This window comes from Porites lutea, chromosome 9 (assembly GCF_958299795.1).
Source record: "Porites lutea chromosome 9, jaPorLute2.1, whole genome shotgun sequence".
Lineage (NCBI taxonomy): Eukaryota > Metazoa > Cnidaria > Anthozoa > Scleractinia > Poritidae > Porites > Porites lutea.
The window spans coordinates 15101519-15125049 of NC_133209.1; the positions used below are offsets into that span (position 1 = coordinate 15101519).

General features: G+C 38.5%; 3 protein-coding genes across 3 annotated transcripts in view; 1 reads left to right on the forward strand and 2 right to left on the reverse strand.

Annotated features, from left to right (window-relative positions):
* LOC140947409 (calcium uptake protein 3, mitochondrial-like) overlaps positions 1-6555 on the reverse strand; it is a 31467-nt gene extending 24912 nt beyond the window's left edge. Inside the window, exons 1-5 of the mRNA XM_073396500.1 lie at positions 6160-6555; positions 4625-4656; positions 3008-3086; positions 516-563; positions 88-170 (exon numbers count right to left, since the gene is read on the reverse strand). Of these exons, the coding sequence (XP_073252601.1) occupies positions 88-170; positions 516-563; positions 3008-3086; positions 4625-4656; positions 6160-6424 (507 nt within the window). The 5' untranslated portion in view covers positions 6425-6555. The remainder of the gene's footprint in view (positions 1-87; positions 171-515; positions 564-3007; positions 3087-4624; positions 4657-6159) is intronic.
* An 11-nt stretch (positions 6556-6566) lies between these two features.
* Positions 6567-19115, forward strand: LOC140947408 (septin-2-like). The gene is made up of 14 exons (XM_073396499.1): positions 6567-6721; positions 6789-6903; positions 7135-7194; positions 8438-8491; positions 10956-11037; positions 11755-11895; positions 13574-13619; positions 13779-13850; positions 14026-14115; positions 15240-15336; positions 15998-16049; positions 16346-16595; positions 17601-17678; positions 18918-19115. The coding sequence occupies exons 1-14, from the start codon at positions 6686-6688 to the stop codon at positions 19032-19034; spliced, it is 1290 nt and encodes a 429-aa protein (XP_073252600.1). The 5' UTR covers positions 6567-6685; the 3' UTR covers positions 19035-19115.
* Positions 19116-19325: 210 nt separating this feature from the next.
* Positions 19326-23531, reverse strand: part of LOC140947412 (lipopolysaccharide-responsive and beige-like anchor protein) — a 66724-nt gene continuing 62518 nt past the window's right edge. Inside the window, exon 54 of the mRNA XM_073396503.1 lies at positions 19326-22607. Coding sequence (XP_073252604.1) covers positions 22538-22607 — 70 coding nt within the window. The 3' untranslated portion in view covers positions 19326-22537. The remainder of the gene's footprint in view (positions 22608-23531) is intronic.

A 23531-nucleotide genomic window follows, 5' to 3' on the forward strand; every position in this document is an offset into this window, starting at 1 on the left:
AAAAAAGTGACACTTATTTCATTAGATGTAAATAAAAAAAAGAAAAAGCAGGAAGAAAGAATGAAATGTTATGAAAATCTCACTTACCACAAAAAATTCATTCTTGGAAAGTCGGCCATTTCCATCTTTGTCCAACATCTTGAAAGCAATTTCCAAACCTCTTTGCGATTCTGCAAGTAAAGACAAATAAAAGAAGAATTTTTTTAGACGATTTGTAAATGGTGTCTAAGGCTTAGCTATTCAAATCCAACTTACACAGTTTACAATCCCATTTTTTCTAAGCAACAGTCGAGGAAGATCACCAAAAAGTACAAAAATTAATTGCCCGCAGTTATAGGTGGTGGAGGTGATAGAAGGCAGAAATCACTTCCCCTCCCTACCCCTGTCCTATAGTATTCTTCCCAGTTTTGGCCTACCATAGAGATCCAAAAGCAGCCAATTAAACTCGGTGATGGACCATAACAATTTCATAGAAAAATACATAGAGGACTGGACATAATTCCAATCCAACTTACTCATAAGAATAGTCAAAAGGAACAGATATTCAGAGAAAGTGATGATACCTGAAAAAAAGACAAACGAATTCAAATTGCATGAATACACTTAAATAATTGTTATGAAACTACAACACATGTAGCTGAAGTAGACTGTGAACTGCGTCAACTGCCACAATGTTATTGATTGAGGGGTTAGCATCTTGAATTAAATACATGTTGTGAGTATTATTCTTTGAGGGAACCCCGGGGTATTACGGTCAAATCCAGCAAATGAATTCTAAGGGACCCCTCCCATGGGTACACACCTAAGAGGAAATTTGTGATCATTTAACGCTTATCCGTTAAATAGCTACAACGAACGTTTCAATCTAACACTCTAATGGCCAACTTGTTCTAACACAAAGCTGGAGCCGTTAACAAAATCTAACGCTTGCATCTGATATCTTGAGTGGTAGAACAGGGGGTTCATTAAGGGCCGGGCACTGGGCAAATTGACCGGCTGTGAACACGACTTTGCCCAGCTGCTTTACATCTCAAAGAACTTTTTATTATAAGGAACGATCAAAAACAGTTTTAAGTTACAATAGTGCCCTGAAATTTTAAAGATAAGTTGTTAACTAATACTTTTGTGATTCACCTTCTAGCGAAAACTCTTCGTCTCTCCAAATGTTTGTCTGACGCACTTCATCTAATCACTTAATCATGATTAAATTGTCTAGAAAAGTTATCTTTTTTTGGTTGTTGAAAGTCATTGTCTGCAGCTTCAAAATGCAGGAAAACATGTCCCTGCGACCATAGAATTTCAAAATTTTCAGGGGGAGCATGCCCCCAGACCCCCCTAGGGGTCAAGGCCCTCCGGGCCTTTCCAGTTCTTTGCCCAGGTGTCAAAGTCAGTTGCCCTCCTGTTGAAAACCTTAATGAACCCCCTGGTAGAAGCGGTAGATGCAATCAATCTAGTGTACCGAAAAGGTTTTCACGAATATCTCACAATCACCTTGCACTTTGGTGAGTAAACACCACACGGTTAACTTTAAAAAAACATTTAAAGTTCACAAAAAGTCACAGTCCTGGTAACATACAAACACTGTATTTTACCCTCCCTTAACCCTTCAAGTCCCAAGGAGTGACCAACATGAGTTTTATCCTAACATTTTCAATACATACATGTACTCAAGAAAAAAGTTATGAGAATAAATAAAAATTAATGTTTACCTAAAAATAAAATTTTGAATTCTTATATAAAATTCTCTGACAACTTATTCTTAAAGGTAATGTATAGAGATCAGCATGGAGAATTTGTATGTGGACATTGGGGCATGAAGGGTTAAGTATGAGGGCCACCACAAAGATTTCAAGTTACTGTAAATCTTCTATTAAACCCCACCTCTCAAATTAGCTCCCTCCCTCTAATAAGCCCACCCCCCTTTTCAGGGGAAAAAAGTCCATAAGCCCCCCCTCTCTATTAAGCCCCCCCTCCCCTCCCCTACTTATTCTTCACTAATAGATGATAGACTGTATTAATCAATCATGACTGTTAAACTTCATGTGGACTGATCCAGGATGGTTTATTTACCATATCTGGAAGTTCGAATATGATTCTGATCCTCAGCTGTATATGACCTAAAACTTCTTGTACTTGAGCTTTTCCACTTTGTTTTCTCATTCTTTATGGAGAACTGATACCATTGTCATTTCTACATGTAAACTAAATAAGCCCCCTGTCTCTATTAAGCCTCCCCCCTCAAATGAGCTTGAAATAAATAGACCCCCCTGGTGGCTTAATAGAGGTATTACAGTACTGAGTATATGTTATAAGTAGGAGAGGAGGTGATCAGCTAGAGAAGTTAGCTATGGTTAGCTATGGTTTATGGTTGTAGTAGCCGCGGAGGGGGGGGGGGGGGTGGGTTACCCTGGCCCCTAGACCTAAGCGACAACCCCAAGAACATCACACTTCTTCTAAGCTGACACTTTTTCTGGGCCCAGTTCCTTTGCAACGGTTGGGTAACTTTCACCCATGGCCAAGACAAATTGTATTCTAGGTATGGGGGTGGGGGATGGGAGTGGTCTGGAAAGCATCCAAATCATTTTTGAGACACATACATGCAAGGGAAAATTTTTACCTTTCAATTAAACAAAATATCTGTTTATCAAACAAGACTAGACTTGTTAAATCATGCAATTTATGGAATTCTGCAATACTATTTTTAGGCCTGTTGGCCCAAAAACAAAAAATAAAATAAAATAATAACAACTCAGTTACTTATAATAATCACATTTCAACATAGAGCATACTTAATAGGGAATTTTTACTTTTTTATCAACGGCCAAGACAAGTGAAATAGATTTCATAAAATTTTACAAATTATTGAACCATTAGAGCTCATAAAAGGTAGTTTCTGCTGAGCCATTCACTACATAATTGGCAAAAATTGCATTTATGTTAGCAAATGAATATCTTAAATAGTTAATTGTAGAATTAAAGCCGGTTAGTACGTATCTGCCTAAATTACCATTTTCTTGTAGAGTCCTGAAAAACTTTCTAGATCCTTTGGATATTGAAGGAGTACATTTTACCATCTGGGAGATAACCTGTTAAGAGAGAGAGCAAACAACATTTTTATTTTACTGTACATGTACATGTAAATTTACCACAGACTGCTTAACAATTCATTAGAATATTTTACTAGCCAACTAATTTTCTTCAAACCTCAAGACATCACCACAATCAAGAAGCCATCCTTTATTTTACATGTACATTTAAATACTTACTTGTAACTAGGTTTGTATCTAAACTGTCAAAAAACTGAGGTTCAGTACCAACTCTTATGAACATACATGTAAATGGGATGAGGAAAAGGGTAGACCCCTTGGAGAAAAATGCAAACTAACATGACAGAGGTAGCAGCCCCAATACAATGCACTTGGGTTTTACTATTGGCCAGTGGCCCACTAACCACGTCAGCCTGGCTGCCCGATCTTGAGGAGGAGAGCTGCTGTGAAACATGGGTTGAGGGCTGGGCCATGGGCTGTCAGCAACAGGCCATGGGCCCTTGGGCTGCAGCCTACTTTTACATTTATTAAAACTGCCACAGTCTAATGCCTTTGACTAATGCCTTTGGGAGGAGGGACACAGTTGGAACTGAATGAGCTATTATGATGACGATTCAACCACCTCTCACAAGAATGAAAATAATAACATTGCTAGCCTTCAAGCAAGCTCTCCATTAAAGGAATAATGAGAGAAGTTACGTGTGAGTAGCACGTGAGAACAAGGTGCGAGGAAGAAAGGGAAAGCTCTTTTTTCCTCCACCCCACAAGGCTTCGTCACTCACTCACACGTTCGCTTTCTACTCAAAAATTGAGAGGTTGCTCCCAGGCCATAACATTATTTTCTTAGTACTCGTTGTTTTCGCTATTCCCTGAGCCAGTTTGTGTTAGGAATTCCAAGGAAAAATTCGAGCTATTTACACACAAAGCAATGCCCACTATGACTCCACCTCTCCTTTTTAACCCATTTCAACTAACCCATTATTAACAAAACTACAGCACTCACGCATGCCTGACACACCAAAAAATCCTCACATAAGCATGTAAAAACAATGCCCAGGTCTATGCTCCGGTAGTGTCTTGTTACATTAAGATTATATTCTTTGACCCAAACACAATAAACAATCCATCACTTATTCTTATCTGATAATCTCATAAACGCAACCAGCTTGCATTGACCCTCTAAGCCCAAATATCCACATACAAATTCTCCAAACTTATCTCTATACATTTCCTTAAAGAATGAGTCGAGAGAATTTGATAAAAGATCAAAGCGTTTTCTCTTAGGTGACCATTTAATTAATTCTCATAACCTAATCTCTTGACATTGTATAGATATTGTTAGGAGAAAATTAATGTTGGTCACTATTGGGAATTAAAGGGTTAAGAGAGTTTCACAGTATAAGCGTATTTTACTTTCGTCAAATTCAAAGAGGAATGGTGGTCATGGTATGGTTAAATTAACCCACGCAACATCCATAAGAGAACAAATTACCAATATACATATATATCTTATAGAGCAAACAATAATTACTATTGTTTTATACATCACATATACACGAATGCTTTTACACACTTACAGTCTTCGATAATGGTCTTTTGCGGCTCCATCCTAACACAAAATAGACAGGGTAGTTGGTATAAGTTTCATCTATCTGAATGATCTTAGCAATTGCAATGATCTGCATATAGAAACCATCTTTAAGAGAGGTCTGAAGTTTACTTCAGAAAACGTTGTGTCAACAGTTGAGATACATGTAGTTTTTATTTTCTAGTACAATTTCATACATACATACATACATAAACTTTATTAATGTGTCTTGGAATGTCTAGCCGATGGGGTTAAGAACCCCTCTACTAATTGGGGACACCTAACAATATAATATAGTTACCTAACAATATAATATAGTTAAAATCCTACTAACTATCTACTAATGAAACAATTGATTTAAAAAGATTAAGAATTACAAAGGATTAAGAATTACAAAGGATGCAATTATAGTTACCTAACAATATAATATAGTTAAAAAACCTACTAACTATCAACTAATGAAATAATTGATTTATAAAGATTAAGAATTACAAAGGATGCAATTGGAGCAATTGTCGTCGTCTATCATTACACCTAGATCAAATTTACGAATACAATTTTTGAAACTAAATAATGATGGGAGAGTTCTGATTTCGCTTGGCAGCTTATTCCACAACTTTGGTCCCAGGTAGGTGAGCGAGTGTTTACCATATTTATTGGTCCTAAATCTGGGAATGGTGAACTCTGCCGTCCTCAAGTTGTAGGGTGAGCAATGCGCGTGAAATAGCTCGGATATTTTGATGGGGCATAGTTTGTGTTTCACCTTATACATAAGGATAGCAATATCTTGCAGTCTTCTGTTCTGAAGAGTCATTAGGTCACTTTTGTCCAGTAATGCTTGGTAGCTTGATTGCTTATCTAGGAAAACTGCGCGTAGTGCTCTTTCTTGGACCCGTTCAAGCTTTCTTTTGTCGGTAGCACTACAGAAATGCCAAGTCAGGTGGCAATAGGTTAAGTAAGGCAATATGGCTGATTTATACAGAGTTAATTTAGCATTGGTAGGGACAAGTTTTTTAAGCCTTAACATTACACCTACTCTTTGACTCGCCTTCTTACATATTTCATTAATGTGAGTGGAAAATGGAAATGGAAAAGGCTGTAACTCACACTGCTATGCAATCACTGTCTTTTCATACTTATTCCATTTTTTCAGGCTTAAAGAACAACAAATACATGTCTGGCAAATCAACCTTATTCCAAGAAAAACTCCTTTAACCAAAATGACTTTCTGGCAAAACAAGTGGATACCATTTCCACCTGTCATTGCCCTGAAAGGCTTCTTTTATCCCACCCCATTGCTCCGATTATGCTTTCTTGTCTTAAAGCAAACTGTATGTACCATGTTGGGCAGTTTGGAATTGACTGGTACTGACTGGTACATTATCTCTCCAGGCTCTGAGTGGTTTGCAGAGGCCTCTGAGGCTCAAAGAGGCTCTTTTCACCAATTATACATGTAAACTGTTAATGTAAATTACGTGGGTGAACTGGGTAAAATGGGTGTTTGTCCAACTGTCAATGAATCACCTGGTAAATCCCTATGCATGACTGATTCAAGAAAGTCAGATGGCGACATCAGGTACTGTCCATCCACCTCAATGCTCGCAAACTGATCGAATCTTGTCTTTCGCCGAGTTTGATGACCATGGTCCGCAGATTTAGCATGAACAACACTGACAGAGCAGTTGTTGTTTCGCCTAGTTGATTTCCAAATCAAGCAACATCCCACTCCGCTAACTCCTACAAGTGTAGCGCGAAATAAAGAAGTTTTACTTGCTAAAGAGGAGAACATTGTGGAGAAAGATCAGAATATTTAGAGGATTATTTTCATGAAACGCCCTCATAAACATCGCTTCTCATCACAACTTCTCTTTCGATGCGAGTCGAACAGAGAACGACGGCGAAAGACTGGGTGCTAATAAAAACCGCTGACCAACAGCGTTGTTTTTCATTCTTCTGTTTATCCTCTTCATTCATCTCAAGAACTGAAGAAGGATTAATCAGCAGCTGTAGTTGTAAACCGTTCCCTTTATTCACTTGTTGAGCGATTGAAATGGCCTCAGCAGTAACAGATTACTGTAGAACACTTGTAAGTGCTCATAGTTTCTTTTACGTCCGAAATGCTTTTTGTTTACCTTGAATTCTTCTGTCTTCAGGGAGCGGATGGGAGGCAACTTCGACTCGCAGGCCATGTTGGATTTGACAGCTTACCCGACCAGCTCGTGAATAAATCAGTCAATAGAGGCTTTGCTTTTAATATTCTCTGTATAGGTGAGTAAAAGGTTATTCTTTAAAACCTTCATTTTAAATTTGCTCTCTTTGTTTTGTTTTGTTTCTTTTTTGGGGGAGAGAGCGAAAAACGCCGATACAATCATCTGTCAAATCAAAAGCGAGTACGTGAGGAAGAGTGGTATTAGCCCCGTAGTTGTCTGTATGATTTTATCTCTCTTTTTTTTTTTTGCACAAACGTTCAGATTCCTTTATCTTTCCTTTGCTTTTCAGGCGAAACAGGAATCGGAAAATCGACTTTAATGGATTGCCTTTTTAAGACTGCTTTTGAAGGTGTGTGTACATGTAATTGAGCGTCAGAAAGTAATGTAAGCTGAAGTCTTATATATCCTCTTTAAATTCCTCACAAGCCTTTGAGTTTACTCAGAGGAAGTGAGTAAGCGTGCCTAGTGCAATATTTATAGTTCGAATATTATTGTGATAGGCGCGGCTATTCTCTCAAAACTAGTAAATTTTGCATGAAGAAAACCCAGCTGTACTTGAAGGAGACATGGTAATTTATTTCCTTTGTGCTACTACCTGTCGATGTATAGTGTACATTGAAAACAAATAAAAATAATTGAAATTGTTGATCTGATTTATAAGCTTAGGGTGACTTTCAAGTCACTGTTAACCCACGGGCAAGGCTATAACAGTCTTTGTGAAACCATGCATACATGTATACAGGAAATCGTTTGGTAGAGTCTTCTATGGATTTATTTTAGTGGTGAAAACAGAAGAAACAGAGGACACCTGTTGATCAAGTAGAATTATATTTAAAATGCAGATGTTATAACCCATTTTATAAAAGGTGGACACTCAATGTACAATGATTGTACATATGCATAATCCTTGATTTCTGTGTAGCATTAAATGTTACTGCTACAAAATACATGTATATCCAGGAAATAAATTATTATTGTTTTGTGGATGCTGAAACAACTGCTAGCATCTCTACTACATTTCCTGATGTTTTGACAGTGTTCTCGTTAAATTTTAGCTCCTCAGGTAAAGGACCATTAATGGCTAGTAAGGCAAAAAATTTGCACAGGAGGTGCACTTTCCCGTGGTTGGGGGGGGGGGATATTGGAGTGAGGGACATAGCCCCACCCTCCCTGGGAGATTTAGGAGCTAAGTTCTCTGAAACGTCATTCCCTCATTTTAAGACCTATTTTATGCAAATTGGCCGTTAGACAATAATTTAAAACCTTTGATATATTTCCAATAATTTTACTCTGTCTTCAATATTCTCTTTCTAAAATGGGTGGCCCATAAAAAGAAAAGCTGTGTATACTTTGGTAGTTTTCCGTATATATTTATTCATTTTCCCTTTGAGAATCTAATGCGATCACAACTTCCTTCTTTTAAAATCTAATTATTTAATTTTAGTAAACCTTCAAGCAGGTTCAGGCAGTAAGAAGTGTTGCTTCAGGTGGTAAATTTTACTGGTTACAGCCTGATAAGGAAAACACTGTTTTGATATTGTGGTATAACATTACAAGCCTTAATTTACAACATGAGCGGTAATTCTCTTCAGGTCTCCCTCATTCACATAAGCTTCCAGGGGTCCAAGTGGAACACCACACATATGGTGAGTGTAAGCAAGGGTTCAGATAGCAAAACATTAATTTTTCAGGCTTTCTTTTCTTGCATACGTAACTGTGAAAAATCTTTTTCACGCTGTTAAAATATATGAAAAAAAGAACGTAATGTTTACTTCCATGTTGTAAAAACTGCTATGAAATATTCCAAACTTGATACTGGTGTACACACTATACATGTAGCCCAGTGTTAAGGGCTGCTGCACTGCAACAGTATTGCATATTAGGTCTTCTTGATTTTTGTTTTTCACTGGATACAAAATATGTGTATAATATAAATATATACAGTGTATGGACATCCCAATTTGGCCCAGGAAGCTCCATTTCAATTGTCTATACATGTAGATATACGTTATATATAAGTAATAACTGTGATGACCTTTTACATGTTAAGAACATTAATAGTGGCTTGAAATATCAGTGTTATTACAAGTAATTTTATGGATGTTGGTGTGTCTTTTGTGTCATTAGGTTTCTTCAGCCACATTTGTGGTTTCCTTAACCTTTCACTTATTATTATATTATTATTCATTGAGAGTAAAATAGTGCTGATAAAAGGATAGTTTTTTTTTAATCTGTAACGTTCAGTTCAAACATAAAACTTTTTATTTACCAAACGTAATCTTATCAATTAAGGACATGAATACATGTAGATTGATGTTTGAATCAATAAAGTCCGATGTGTCTAATTTGGGTCAACCCATGAATTACATGTAAGATTCAGTGGCCCACATGGGAATTTTGACTATGGAGCCACTTTGTTACAAACGTCAAACTTTTCATGTGCTGAATCTACTGCATAAATACGCATGTGTAATCAAATGGTGATGAGTGAAATTATTCCCTAATTTCATGAGCATACCATTTGATTACCTATTAATATCATGGGTGACGAATTACGTTAACAATCTTGGATTTTTGACATGTTTATCCTGGATCGTTTTGATCGAGAATTCCTGCACTCTCTCGAACGTTTAGAGCTTAAATTTGGCTTAAGTTCAGAGTTTTTCGACAAAATACCTGTTATATTCCTTCTTGATGTGCTCTTTTGTGTGTTCAGGTTTTCTAAAGCTTCTTTTTTGCCCTGACATCTTCATTCATGACATTTTAAAACTTCGTCGCCATCTTGACACTGAGACATACGGAAGGTTGCCATGGCAATTTTGTAATTTCACATGTGAAATTACAAATTAACGCTGAAATTTCGCGCCAAAAGTAAGGAGTAATTCATCACCTATGATATTACTATAATAATTAACTTTGAGTGAAAATGAATTGAGTCCAACTAATTAAGTTCAATGTTTGAATCAACCGTTAAACTTATATCATTATTTTGAGTCAACCCAAATTGGTCTGGGAACTGGACTGTCATTTTACGTGGTTATCCGAGCCACCGCTTGAGATGCATGAAAGGGAGTACCTTCATTTCTCAGTTATTTTAAGGCCCTGAGTACTGGTCCTGCTCCAGGAATCCGACCCTTGACCTCCTGCTCTGCAATCAAATGCTCTACCAACTAAGCTATTCTTAGGAGTTGCAAGGCCTATTAAGGCTGGTTAATTAACAATTAATGAATGAGGCTGAGTATCTTATGAAGAATTATGGAGATCGAGGAGGGTGCTATCCGTGGAGGCCGTAGGCCGAGGCGGATAACACCCTCCTCGATCTCCATAATTCTTCATATGATACGAAAGGCGAATTCAATAATTGGTTTATTATTCATTCAAAATAATTCCTAGTTTAAAAACATGGATAAAACATACTTACCTCCATCGATCCATTGATGTTAAGTTCATCTTCGATAGTGCACGTTTAGGTTTGTCCAGCTCCGCAAGTATTCTCCAAATAGTAGATGTCGCCCTTCGAGTTGTCTTCTTGCTGTTCTTGCCGTGTTTTTAGCAATTTTTTCACCTAGTTCTTACTCTTGAAATGAGTGGAACGACCGCCATTTTTGTTTCCACAACAAAAACAACTCAACCTTGTCCCCAGGTCTTCTCGGTTTACAGTGCCTTAACCTGCACAAACGCTGCATTTTTGACGTCATTTCCTCGTTAAACACAAAATTCTTCCAAATTTGGTCATCGGTAACTGGTTATGGTGAATTAAACATGTGCTTTTAACCAATCAGAATCGTGGAAATACTTTGAATGAATAATAAGGCATGATAACTGCACTTGGTTGAATACATGTACTTGTGTATTATGTTGCAGTTAATTTTTTGTCTCAGGTAATTTTTGTTTTTCTTTTGTTTTAAAGGTATGGTAATTAACGCTAATGAAGTTGAAATAAATAAAAATTACCTGCAATACAAAATTAACTACAACAAATATGTTGGTGACATATGTTGGTTGTTGGTGATTATGTTGGCCAACTTGATCTTTCTGCATTAATGTTTTTTCATATTACAGCGGTAGTATAGGTACACTGTATTTTTACATTCCCACATTTATCACTAGATTTACAAGAAAGTAATGTGAAACTAAAGTTGACTATTGTTGATACTGTTGGGTATGGAGATCAAATCAACAAGGATGACAGGTAATTAACAACTCATCAATAATGCACTCATTGAACTGAACCCCTACCACCCTGAGCCCTGGGACAAAAAGGAAGATGCCATTAATTTAACGTGCATCAATCGGGGATCAGGGGGCTGGGCTCTCAATTGACGAATGAATAACAGCAGTTTGAATTAAATGAACCTATTATTGTAGTAATGCACAAGCACAAAACTGCATTTTAAAATGTGCCAAACAGTGGCCAAAAATATTTTTGCTTTGTGTTTGGATAAGGAAATGCTTACGAGTAAATCCAAGGGCAATCATTTTAAAATGTTTATTCCTTGCAAGTGCAGCTTTGTCATAAATTAATTTTTTTATCATTGTCTGCAAACCAGAAGATGCAAGTGTTTTGCCAATGTAACTAGCCTCTCTGTGAACCCCTTTTTCTGAGTGAATCTTGATCAAAATAAATACACTGCATATGTAATTCCTCCTTGGGGAGTTTAAAAGATGCTGTGTGGTACAGCGCGCTGTCAGGCTGTCACCAAGATTTCAAGTTGCCAGGCAAATACAACAAGTAGGCAGGGAAACAAACAGCTAGAAATTTCTTTTGGTTCTATTTTCTTTTATTTTCCTACGAAAGTACACAAGTAGCCAGCTGAAATCCCTGGTCCCCACCTCTTAATGACACCCCTGAGCCGTATTCAGCTGTACGTATAATCATTTGAAGTTTGTTCTTTTAAATTTTATTCAGTGCAAGTCCTATCGTAGAATACATCAATTCACAATTTGAGAAATATCTACAACAAGAACTGAAGATAAGGAGATCACTGAACTCTTATGATGATACCCGCGTACATGTCTGCCTTTACTTCATATCACCCACTGGCCATTCGTAAGTCTCCACCCTTGTCCAGAAAATTATGATACTTTGTATTCCTGCCATTAGGGGTTAATTAGCAAGGTATGCTGTTCATCATGAGCTGTTCAAACAGAATGGGTTTGTATCTGTTTGAATGACTTGAGCTACAGGTGTATCCATTACAAAAATTATGGTATTCGTTCAAACGGTTCGAGCTTTCCATTGGAAAAAATTTTCAACCTTCATTCAAATGGTTCTGGCTATCCTTTTGAAAAAAACTATCATCCGCCGTTCAAATGGTTCTAGATATCTGTTAAAAAAATACTGTAAAACCTCTATTAAGCCCCCCAGGGGACGTATTTATTTCAAGCCCATTTGAGGGGGTAGGAAGGGGGGGCTTACTTGATTAAGAAATGACAATGGTAAAGAACGATAATACAAAGTGGAAAAGCTCAAGTACAAGAAGTTGGAGGTCATGCAGCCAAGGATCAGAGTCAAATCTGAAATTCCAGTTGGTAAATAAACCATCCTGGATCAATCCACATGAAGTTTTAGAGTCGTGATTTATTAATACAGTCTATCATTTATTAGTGAAAAATAAGTAGGGGAGGGGAGGGGAGGGGGGGCTTATTAACTTTCTTCCCCTGAAAAGGGGGGCTTATTTGAGGGAGGGGGTTTATTTGAGAGGGGGGACTTAATAGAGGATTTGCGGTAATGTCATCTGTTTGAATGGCTTAAGTGATCTGTTCAAAAAATTCTCAGCTGGGCTACCAGCGCCTTACTTTTGCTCTCAGGGGACTGGGAATTCTTATTTTTTCATTAAAAATCATACATAATGCTAGGGACCCTGTATTCCATTTTTCCAGAGCACTGTCCCCATAGAACACAGGCTTGTATGACTGTTTTTGTGGGGATGGGAATGGATTCCGGAATCACACGTTCAGTATTAATAGTTTACATGGTCTATTACAGATCAATGTGAAATCAATAATACTGTAAGTACTACAACTAAATTAATCTGATAATTTACTATTTTGAACCTAAGAGACATTTTATTCATCATGAAAAGTTGTATCCCATTAAAAGACCTTGTGGACAACTCTCATTCTCCAACCTTAATTATAGTACTTGCAGCTGTAAGTTGATTTCACTTTAATTTTATATGTACTTAATACCAGAAATGAGCTTGAGAAATGTGTTCTGAATATACATTTAAATTCCTAGTGTACATGTACATTTAGGTGTGTTCAAGTTGAACTTCCCAACTTGGCTCCGGTTGTTCAAACGTTGGATAGTGCTATTTTCTGGATAAATCACTATCCAGCAGATAAATCGCTATCCAGTGGATAAGTATTAGGGAAACCAATTATTGTGTTGTACAATGGATAAAGATTTATCCAGTGGATAGCGTTATCTACCTTTCAAACAACTGGGCCCTGGATAGCACAGTTAAATAATGTAAAATTGACTGCAAAACACTATTAAATTTATTAATAGATATGTGTGAACAAAAGTTTGTAGATTTTTGTTAAAGAAACAATGGTATTTTTTGGGAATACAAATTTATTAGCTTTGCATATTTGGGTGCCTGATCCTGCATTCTCAGGAGCAGTTCAGTTTGTAAATACGGTAAAACAAATTAATTTTGTTAAGTGCAGTGGATGAAACAGTCATTATAATGTCAAACTCAGTTATTGCTTTATATATTCAGGTTGAAGTCTCTGGATCTTGTTTGCATGAAGAAGTTGGACAAAAAGGTTGGTGGTATTAACATCACCAAATGGGGATGTAATATTACTATAATGATAGTGTGTAAATCGGATTGTACATGATACATGTACATGAGTTGATCATTATGCTATTAACTGCTCTTACGCAGTACATGCATCATTTACTATTCCATCATTCTATTGTAGGTAAACATTGTTCCCATTATTGCAAAGGCTGACACCATCGCAAAGAGTGAACTGAAGCAATTTAAGGACAAGGTGAGATACAAAGTGCTGTAATGTAGCTAAAGGACAACAGTCTGAGCCAAGTTTTATCCTCACCACTTTGAAATGGTATATTTTTTCTACTGAATGCTACATGTCTAGTAGTCACCTTGTTGAATACAATGTACATGTACATCGCTAAGGTTGAGTTAATGTTGGCATCTTTCAGATAATGGATGAACTTGCAAGTAATGGGGTTGAAATTTACCGATTTCCCGTGGATGATGAGACTGTAGCAGAAATGAACTCCAAGATGAATGTAAGTATGTTTTACGATGCACGCATCGCTGATCAAGACACTGCTGTTACAACCTGTATCTCATAAGTATACCATACACCTGTGAACATATGACACCACAATCCACTTAGATCATGGCCATTCTGTAAACCCTTTTACCCTAATAGCTCCAATATTGACAAACAAATTCTGCAGACTAATCTCCATACATTATTTAAGAATAATTATTAGTTAAGAAAATTTGATAGTTGGTCAAAGCATTAATCATTATTTTTTCCTTACAGTAGGTGATCATTTTATTGATTCTGATAACTTATTTGATTGCGTACAGTTGAAGCTCTAGTAAGCGACCATCTCGGAAATTCAAAAAAGTGGTCATACATGTAACTAGAGCTGGTGGCTTACAAGAATGAGTTCTCGTCACCAACTGCATGGTAAAACAAAGAGAGTTGCTTGCTTAATAGGGGTGGGGGGGGGGAAGGGTTAGAACTCCCTTCCCTATAAAAGTGACGGGGGTGCTCATTGGAAAATTTTGAGAACACCCCTAAAAGGTACCAGAATCTTGTTTTATGGGTGTGTCCCAAATTCATTTCCATCCCTAAGAGGTACCAATTCAACAACAACAAATAATATAACTGGCACTGCCAATTTTAATAGTAATAAAGATAGCCTTCGAACACTCTCCTCTCAAGACCTTTTTGAAAGTATTGTCATCAATCTTCTGGCAGCAGTCATTTTAGGTTTTAGCACCTTAAGTGGTACCAATCCACAAATTTAAACCTCTAAAAGGTACGACGAGCATAGGGGAGACTCCCCCCCCCCCCCCCCCCCCATTATACACCCCTCAAGTAAGACAGAGTCACATTAAGGAGGATAAGCAAAGGCATCTTTGAGCGCTTCGCGTCAACCAGAAGTGGACTTTTTCTGCATCCTTGGGCAGTTGTATTGTCCAATTATTCACGAAAATCGTCTCCATAAAGTAAAGAAACTTGGAAATACAAATGGGGTAACGTCAAGGCACATTAAAAGGGAAGAACCCGCACTTCCGGTTGATGTGATTTTTACCTCTACACAACTGTACTCCTTGTGCAGATTTAGATGTTTCTACAAAATACTCGTCGTTGTGTTTCTTTTCTACATTGTAGGAGGAAATTCCATTTGCTGTGGTAGGCAGCCGCGAGGAAGCTTTGATTAATAAAGTGAAGACAAGGGCCCGTCAGTACCCCTGGGGAACTGTTGAAGGTGAGGAATCTAATCCGTGAGGAGCGGAATTATTAATTGCTCACACACGCATTCCTGTATGAGAAAAAAGTTGGCCCTTTACCAAAGCCAAGATCTGACAACATGGTAGAGCCAAAACGTTTCTATGGAGAAACGTCGGCCCAGTTAGGAGTGTGACCCTAGCATCACAAAAGGGTGATTCGGCTAGGCGATCATTCTTCTAGACGAAAAAGCCTTTTGCTTCTCAATCTTGTAGGAGGTTCGCCCAGGGTTACTCGGTAGGCGAGTCAGTGGCCCGTCCACCTGGGACTCCATAAGTGGGGCCTAAAACCACGTCCAGCACAGTTCCTGGATCAGATTTTAACTTTGTAAAGGTTCTGTAATGGTGAGCTAAAGGTACGGTATAATACATACCATACCTGCATTATCAAAACACAATTTTTTTCAGAACAAAACGCTCAGAAGATATTGAAAAAAGTGAGGCCTGGTTTTTCCTTAGCAAAGCAAGCGTTGCGCCAGCATAAGAGTCGTGACTCGACTGAAAACTAACCACCGCTCAAGCTTGAGCAGAAGAACAAGAAAATAGATGCTATATTTTAACAATACTTTATCTCTTAACTCTAAAATATGACTAATTTCATACATGTATATATTTTCATTCACTTAATCATTTGTTTTCCAGTTGAAAATGAGAACCATTGCGACTTTGTCAAGCTTAGAGAGATGCTAGTTCGGTAAGTATTTCTTCCACATCCATAATAGATAGCAAGCAGTCATCCTTCTTTTCTCAGAGCAACGCCCGGCGAACGAAAAAGCAAAATTTTTTTCATTGGTAAAAAGGAGGGGAGATAATGGGTGCAGGGATTTATTTTTTCTTTGCTCGGGCTTCCGCCCTCGTTACTACTTGAAGAGCCATGATCTAATTTCCCCGCCAAGAGGGACCACCTACCTACCTTTTCGAGTAAAAACTTTGATGCTGTCACAAAGAAACCTCTAATGGTTAAAGGTTGATTGATTATTATATTTTCAGGACAAACATGCAGGATTTGATAGACAAGACCCATAGCCAGCACTTTGAGCTGTACCGACGAAAGAGGCTGGAAGACATGGGCTTTAACGATGGCGACGGAGAGACAAAACAGGTGAGTCTACAAGAGACGTACGAGCTGAGAAGGCAGGACTACATGAAAGATATACAGGGCAGAGAGGAGCAGATGAGACAGAGCTTTGTTAACAAAGTGAAGGAGAAAGAAGCGGAGTTAAAACAAGCTGAACAAGAGGTAAGGGTAGAGTACATTCACCAGCCTGAGAAAACAACCGGCATTTCGCGACGTCACTACCGGTTTCCCCACGAAATGACGTCTGAGAAACGAGCGAAGAAATTCCATACTGAGAACACGTCACTACCCAGATCTGGGTATAGTGCTTTTGATTAGCTGAAGAAAATTTTTCACGCCGCACGACCAATTTCCCAGGTCTAGGTAGTGACACGTCATCAGAATGGAATTTCTGCGCTCGTTTCTCAGACGTCATTTCGCGGGGAAACCAGTGGTGGCGTCGCGTAATGTCGGCTGTTTTCTCAGACTATACATTAACTTGAATCAGCCAGATTGTGGGTATTTGAAAGAAACAAACGGGAAAAAGTGGAACTACTACTCAAACGCTCGAATTTTATTCGCACATTCGATGAAGATATAGAACCACATTTTACATTATTTGCAGCCTTATACTCAACACCGTAGGACAGTACAGCTCGATTTACTTGAATGGCCCCACTTTAAGATTTCATCCACAGACTCAATAGTCAGAACCACTTTGTACAGCATAATAAACAGTACTACAGGAAAGAACTGCTCGGTAGCTATCGTCTGTTATTATATGGCGAAAAGGAGAACTTTTTCTTGCGGAACCAACGCGGGAAATCCCGAGCCCATCTTGCCCGCTTGGGTAACCAATCAAAATGCAGGATTCGCTTCATCTAGCCCGCTCGCGGATTCAGCCATGTAATAAAGGAAAGTACTGCTCAGTAGCTTTCATTTAAATGGTCACGCTTTAAGGCTTCATCCACAGACTTTGAAGTTAAAACCACTTTGTTGAACGCAGTAGACAGTACCAGAGGATACCCTTGCTTTATCATCCCACATTTTTTTAAACCGTCAGACTCAAAAGTTAACCTTTACCATCGCCTAAACACTATACGTGCTTTCATAAGTACTTTACTATGGAGATACCAAGTCTGTAACAAATTTTCCGGTTTCTTAGTACTTTTTCTGTTTTTCTACCAGCTTCACGCCAAGTTTGAGCATTTGAAGAAAACTCAGGTAGACGAGAAAAAGAAGCTGGAGGAAAAAAGACGGATGTTGGTGAGTGTGGCATATTTTTTCATTTTTGGTAGTTGCTTTAGAAACAATCTATGCAGTGCAATTGTCAGAGCACCCTTGAATATGCACAATATAAAACGGAATGAGGAATAGTTTTACTGAACTGATGATTTGTATTGGCCACCTTTAACCCTACTGGTCCCAGAAATGACCAGTATTAATTTTCTCCTCACAGCATCAGGGCATAATCAAGGGAAGAAGTCATGAGTTTTAAGACAACGATCACCTAAAACTTATTGTATTGATCTTTAAACAACTTCTCCCAACTTATGCCTTAAGAAATTCAAGGAGTCCAGTTGAAAAAATTTGTGAGATGATGTTAAATAAAGGAAAAGTATTCAGAAGCTGACGTTTGGAGCGCTAAACTAGGCCTGGAACTTTTTCAGGCAGTTCCACACGTTACGCAAACTTTTCAGAGTGAACAGACTTTAGGGAGCTTAAGCAACGGCGACGGCTGCGAAAACGTCACTTAAAAAAGTAAATTCGCGCTGTTTCAACTTCAACGCGCTTATTCCATCACATTCAATTTGTCTAATGTTGGTGAATTGTTCTCCAGTTGAATTCTAAAGCGCCGTATGCAAGTTTAGAAAAAGAAAAAGAAATTCGTTGCCTTATGTTGACGTCCTCCACAGAACGTGAAATTTGGAAGTTTACGTCGTATACGTGCAACGACGTCAAAGAAGTGAACAAAACAGCATGATGCGCGTGCAGAGTTGTTCTTTTGATTATCTAGCCCATTGCTTTTTTGCCGTTCTCGTCGCTGTCGCCGTCGTCGTTGCTTAAGTCCCCTTTGCGACGGCAACGGCAACGAGAACGGTAAAACAAAGCAATAGGTTTAGATTACCAAAAAACATTTTGCACGTGTAAGCTTTTTTGTACATTTATTTGCCGTCGTCGCACGACCATGACATTATCCTTCTTCCTAATTTCACGTTTTATGATAGACTGAAACACTAGAAAACGATTTATTTATTCTTTTTTTAACTTAGATACAGTTCTTGAGAATTCAATTCCAGGAAAATTTGCCAATTTGAACAAGATGGAATAAGAGCAAAGAAGTTTGAAGCAGCGCAAATTTACTTTTTGCGTGACGATTTCGCTGCCGTAGATGCTAATGCATCCTAATATGGCTTAAGCGTACACAGCATATGGCGACAGTCATAGAAAACATGCTTCTAACGCTCTCTGCTGATAATTTTTTTTTCCTTTCCACTCCCCCAGGATGAAGAAATCCAATTATTTAACAAGAAAAAGGCCGCTGCCCAGGCTGCTCAGGCTCAGGCCCAGCAAGCTGTCGCCCAGGTCGCCAAGGAACATTTGAAAGGAAAGAAAAAATAGAAATAGAAAAAAGTCTAGGACATTCCCAATTTATAAAATATTGTACCATTATGTAACTACTCGGAATATTTTAATGATGTTGTTAAGAAAACCTGTGATAAGTCGTGAGATATTGCGGGACCAAAGGCCCATTCGTACAAGTAACATAAGAACGATGATAGGTCATTTCTGGAAGTTATGAAATGAAGGACCACCAGAAGAAATAATGGTCTTTGCTTCGAGAGTTCACTTGTAATAAAATACAGCGTCAACAGTTATGAAAAGCATTGCTAAATTAAACAAAAAATCATCTTCTTCAGACTTATTTACTCCCTTTTTATTATTTTTCAGCGCTTTTTCGCATTCGTTGCATATTTATACAGTTTTAAACTTTTGAATTATGTACCAAACTCAGTTCTTGAGGTAGTGTTTACTTGACCAAACGCCCCGTATGCGTCTCCTTTGTGTATAAAAACTAAGATCCCGTTCATATGAAAAAAACTTGTCCCAGGTAGAGGGATTATTCGCCTACACTCTTTTATATATTATATATATATAAGAATGTTGTTTTTCCCGCCCAGGCTGAATATTCTTATTTTTCTGTCGATTTTAGGCTGAAAATATTCTTGTATTATTCTTAAATTAAACCGGATTTTCAACACACAAAATTAAACCCTTTTCAAAATCTCAGCCTCTGTTTCATTATAAAAATTTTGCAAATTTCAGCCTCAATATTCTTATAGAAAAAAAAGAGTGTACCCGGGCTACCTTGGGCGAGCCAATTTTTCACACATTTCCTTACAAACTTTGGCGAACCATTGACATGAGAAACAAAAAGTTGGCTGGGCTCGAAGCTGGGTCACCAGCTTTTCTTGATTGTAGGGTCACCCTCCTAGCCGTGCCAACTCTGACTTTGGCCTCTCCTACCTGGTCAACAGGGTCAAGGCGAGACAATCAGAACATGCACGAGCGCTCAGCCAGTTCTTGGCTCGAACAAAGGGGTTAACATTTTCTTTTTGAAACACTCGCTAAAGTTGACACGACTAGGAGGGTGGCGCTCTCCCTGGAACAACATTTTTCCAAATAAACGGGGCTTAAGGGCGTGTACAGGCGGAGGATTTTCCCACATTGCGCATGGGAAAATAGTCATGCGAGTCATTACTCAGCTACTTCTTGTTGCTATCCGCCACTTTAATTTCAGCAAGGCTCGTCTTCAAGATAAAAGAGACGGTAGAATTTACATTTCGTTTGCTCTCTCAAGTTGTTGCTAAAAATTTATCACTGTTGTTGAAATAAGCTCTAGGGCGTTTGTTCAAGGGAACAATAGTACAATTCTTAAATTATCAAATTTGTCAGCATCTAAACAAAGTTTTATTTTAGATTCAATATACTTTAAATTACCCTCAGCAACTGACTCGTCCCCAGTCGTGTCTCATTAGTAGTATTTGGCATGGAAGACTAGAAAAGGCTCTTTAACCCAAGCCCTTCCCTAGTAAATAATTAATGAGTAGAGACAATTGGACGAGACTGGGGACGAGTCAGCCTCATCAATCTTCACTGTATATTATTAAGTCAATTAGTAAACGTAAATAAAGATATATATCGCACTTAACATTGTTACATTTCAATATGTTGATTAACTTTTTAAAAACATTACACCTTCAAATTTTACATTACACGGCAATGAAAGTATGGCTCTTCTTTAATTCACTGGTAATCATGTCGAATGGGAAACATCTACGTGGGTTATCAAGTTCTCTATTCTTTTTCTTTAGATGACAAGTAATATCGTCTTCATGGCTGTGAAATTTGTCTCGCAATATGGAATAGAGTGAGCGAAAAACGCGAGCGCGCGTGAAGTCACCCTCCTCGGGATGAGGGCGACAGGCGGAGGGAGGTCACATCGCGTGCGCTCACGTCTCTTGCTGGCACCTAGTATCCTAGAGGAAACCTTGGGAATATGACACGAGAAAATGTTAATAAAGTCGAAATGCTTCAACCTTCCTAGACGTCAATTTTGCTCGCGAAACGAACGTTTTCTAGTTTAGCCATATAAGGAAATAAAAAACAATGTCCCAGGACTTTAGGGATGCCCTAAGTGCGCAAGAAATTTTCACTTTGCAGAAGTCTAACTTTTGCAACTTATAAATTCCTTCTGCAAGTTGATGGCAATACTTTCACTTTAATGAAAATGCGCGAGATGTTGAATGAAAAATTAGAGTAAACTACTGATACAGCGCTTTCACTCACGTGACCAGCGTATATGCAAGCTTATAGGTCGAACTCTCCTAGAATTGGCTTGGTACACCAATAAGGCCGCCCGCCGTTAAACCACGTGAAAACGCTCTTTTCGCTATCATAAATACATTATTCAACCTACAGCTGCTGCTTTAAATATTTATCCAACGTTAGATGAATACCGGTATGTTTGTGTCGGAAACAAAGTCGTGGTCTCCGCTACTTGACGGAATTGTGACAGGTAAATGTGGTTACAATTTCAATAGACTTCACGAAAAAAAAAGTGTGATTGTGTGTCACTAAACTCGGGTATGAAAAGGCAAAATCTCGCCAGTGACGTAAGAAAAGCTACAAGTGATTAACTTTTAACTTGTACCGAGGTAAACACAGTGACGTGGTAAGGTGAGATCGAAACAATAAAAGGAATTATAAAATTAAAAAGGTATTGTCAAAAATATAATAAAACAAAAAAATTCAAAAGTAAATAAGACACTCTGACTTGCACGGACCAAGAACTAATACATATCTTGTTTGTGGGCACAAAATATTTCCAGTTCTAGGCACCATAAATATTATAAAGCTAACTTAACAACATGGACGTAAGTGAAGTTCGACCAAAATAATCTATCTTGCGTGTACGCAGGTAGTTACCTGGTTTTCTATTGCGCATTTTCCCGGCGTTTAATTCTTAAAAACTCTCCGAGGGAGCATGCCCCAAGATCCCCTCATAGAAGGGTGGATCGTTTGGACACCGTCTGTTTTAATGGAAGGCCCGTCTACTTAAAATCTCCAAGAAAACCCTAGTATAGTCCAACCCCTTCATCCGGACACCTATCCTTTAGAGACAGTTCTCTTTGTCCCAAAAACAACCTACCTCAGACCACCAGGACATCGAATGTACGAAGTCAGTGTTCGTTATTCGCCATTATAGAACTGAGCAGGACATTGGGCAAATTTAACTTTCGCAAAGACCTCTGGGGCTGTTACTAAGGACAAAGAAAAATATTGGCCAATAGCTGACAGGCACGTCCCCAGTAAACTGTCCCAGAAACAACTGCGGGATCGGGACACAGTTAAGCTCCAGTGACCTTCTTGTTTCTAACGTGGCGAATGGCGCGCGGTGTCCATAATGCAAGAATATTCTACATTGTGTGTATGATAATTGGAAGACGACTACGGTAATTGTGCTTTGTACGTGTCTCGAGTCAATGACCTTCTCGCGTTGCATTAGCGACCCGAAATTCTTGTGAATGGAAAATGCTACGAATATTGAATTTGCACCGTCATTAGAGACGACCTGGAAAATCCACAGCAATGGCCAAAATGCTGCCTGAAGCCAGCCCTGCCACTAGACATCTAAATAAAAATAAAGAGGATTATTGATGTATTAATTCATTAAACAGGGTCTGGAAAGGGGGGCGGGTACTGATCCCGCATTCCTTCTCCTTTTCACGAGAATCCCGCATCCAGAGCTTCTGTTATAGCTATCACGAATATCGTTTTATTATATAAACACCAATGAAATACCAAGTGAGCTTTCGCGCGAAAACTTGATATCTTCACATGTGAAAATAACATGTTATCTTCACATGTGGAAATATCACCATTGCTATGGCTTCATAATAAACCGTACCTTTCAGACCAAAAAACCTTTTAAGTAAAATAGTTTGGCATTTCATTGGTGTTTATATAATAAATAGAACATTACATGGCCGCTTGGAGAAACGAAATTTCTCTTCTCGTGTTGAAAAAATATTTCACGAGTGAGCGTTTTCAACACTCGAAGAGAAATTTCGTATCTCCGCGCGGACAGGTAATATCCTCTATTTCTTTCTAGCCTACGGGCAAGCTCTCCCGGGCGCTCTGGCGGCGGGGCTGGAAAAGGAAGGAGAGCTTGCAAATACTTTTCTGGAATTTGAATTACGCCTCCAATTCCCCTGTGGCTCCCCATCGACTGTCAGATTTCCGCCAATCAGCGCGAAGCGGAAACGAACGCGAATGTAAACAAACATTGAAAAACACGTGCCAAGGGTAATGATGCCATTACTAGTGTTATCTCCGCTAATCAGCATTTCGCATCGATTTTTTCGATGCAGATAATCAAATTCCAGAGACGTAGTTGCAAGCTCTCCTTCCTTTTCCCGCCTCGCCGCCAGAGTGCCACGGAGAGCTTGCTCGCAAGCTATTTTCTTTCCCAATCCCCCATCCGAGCCCAAATTTGGCAAATCCCACTACCCGAGTAACAGTCAAATCACGTATCCAGATAACGTTTTCCGAATC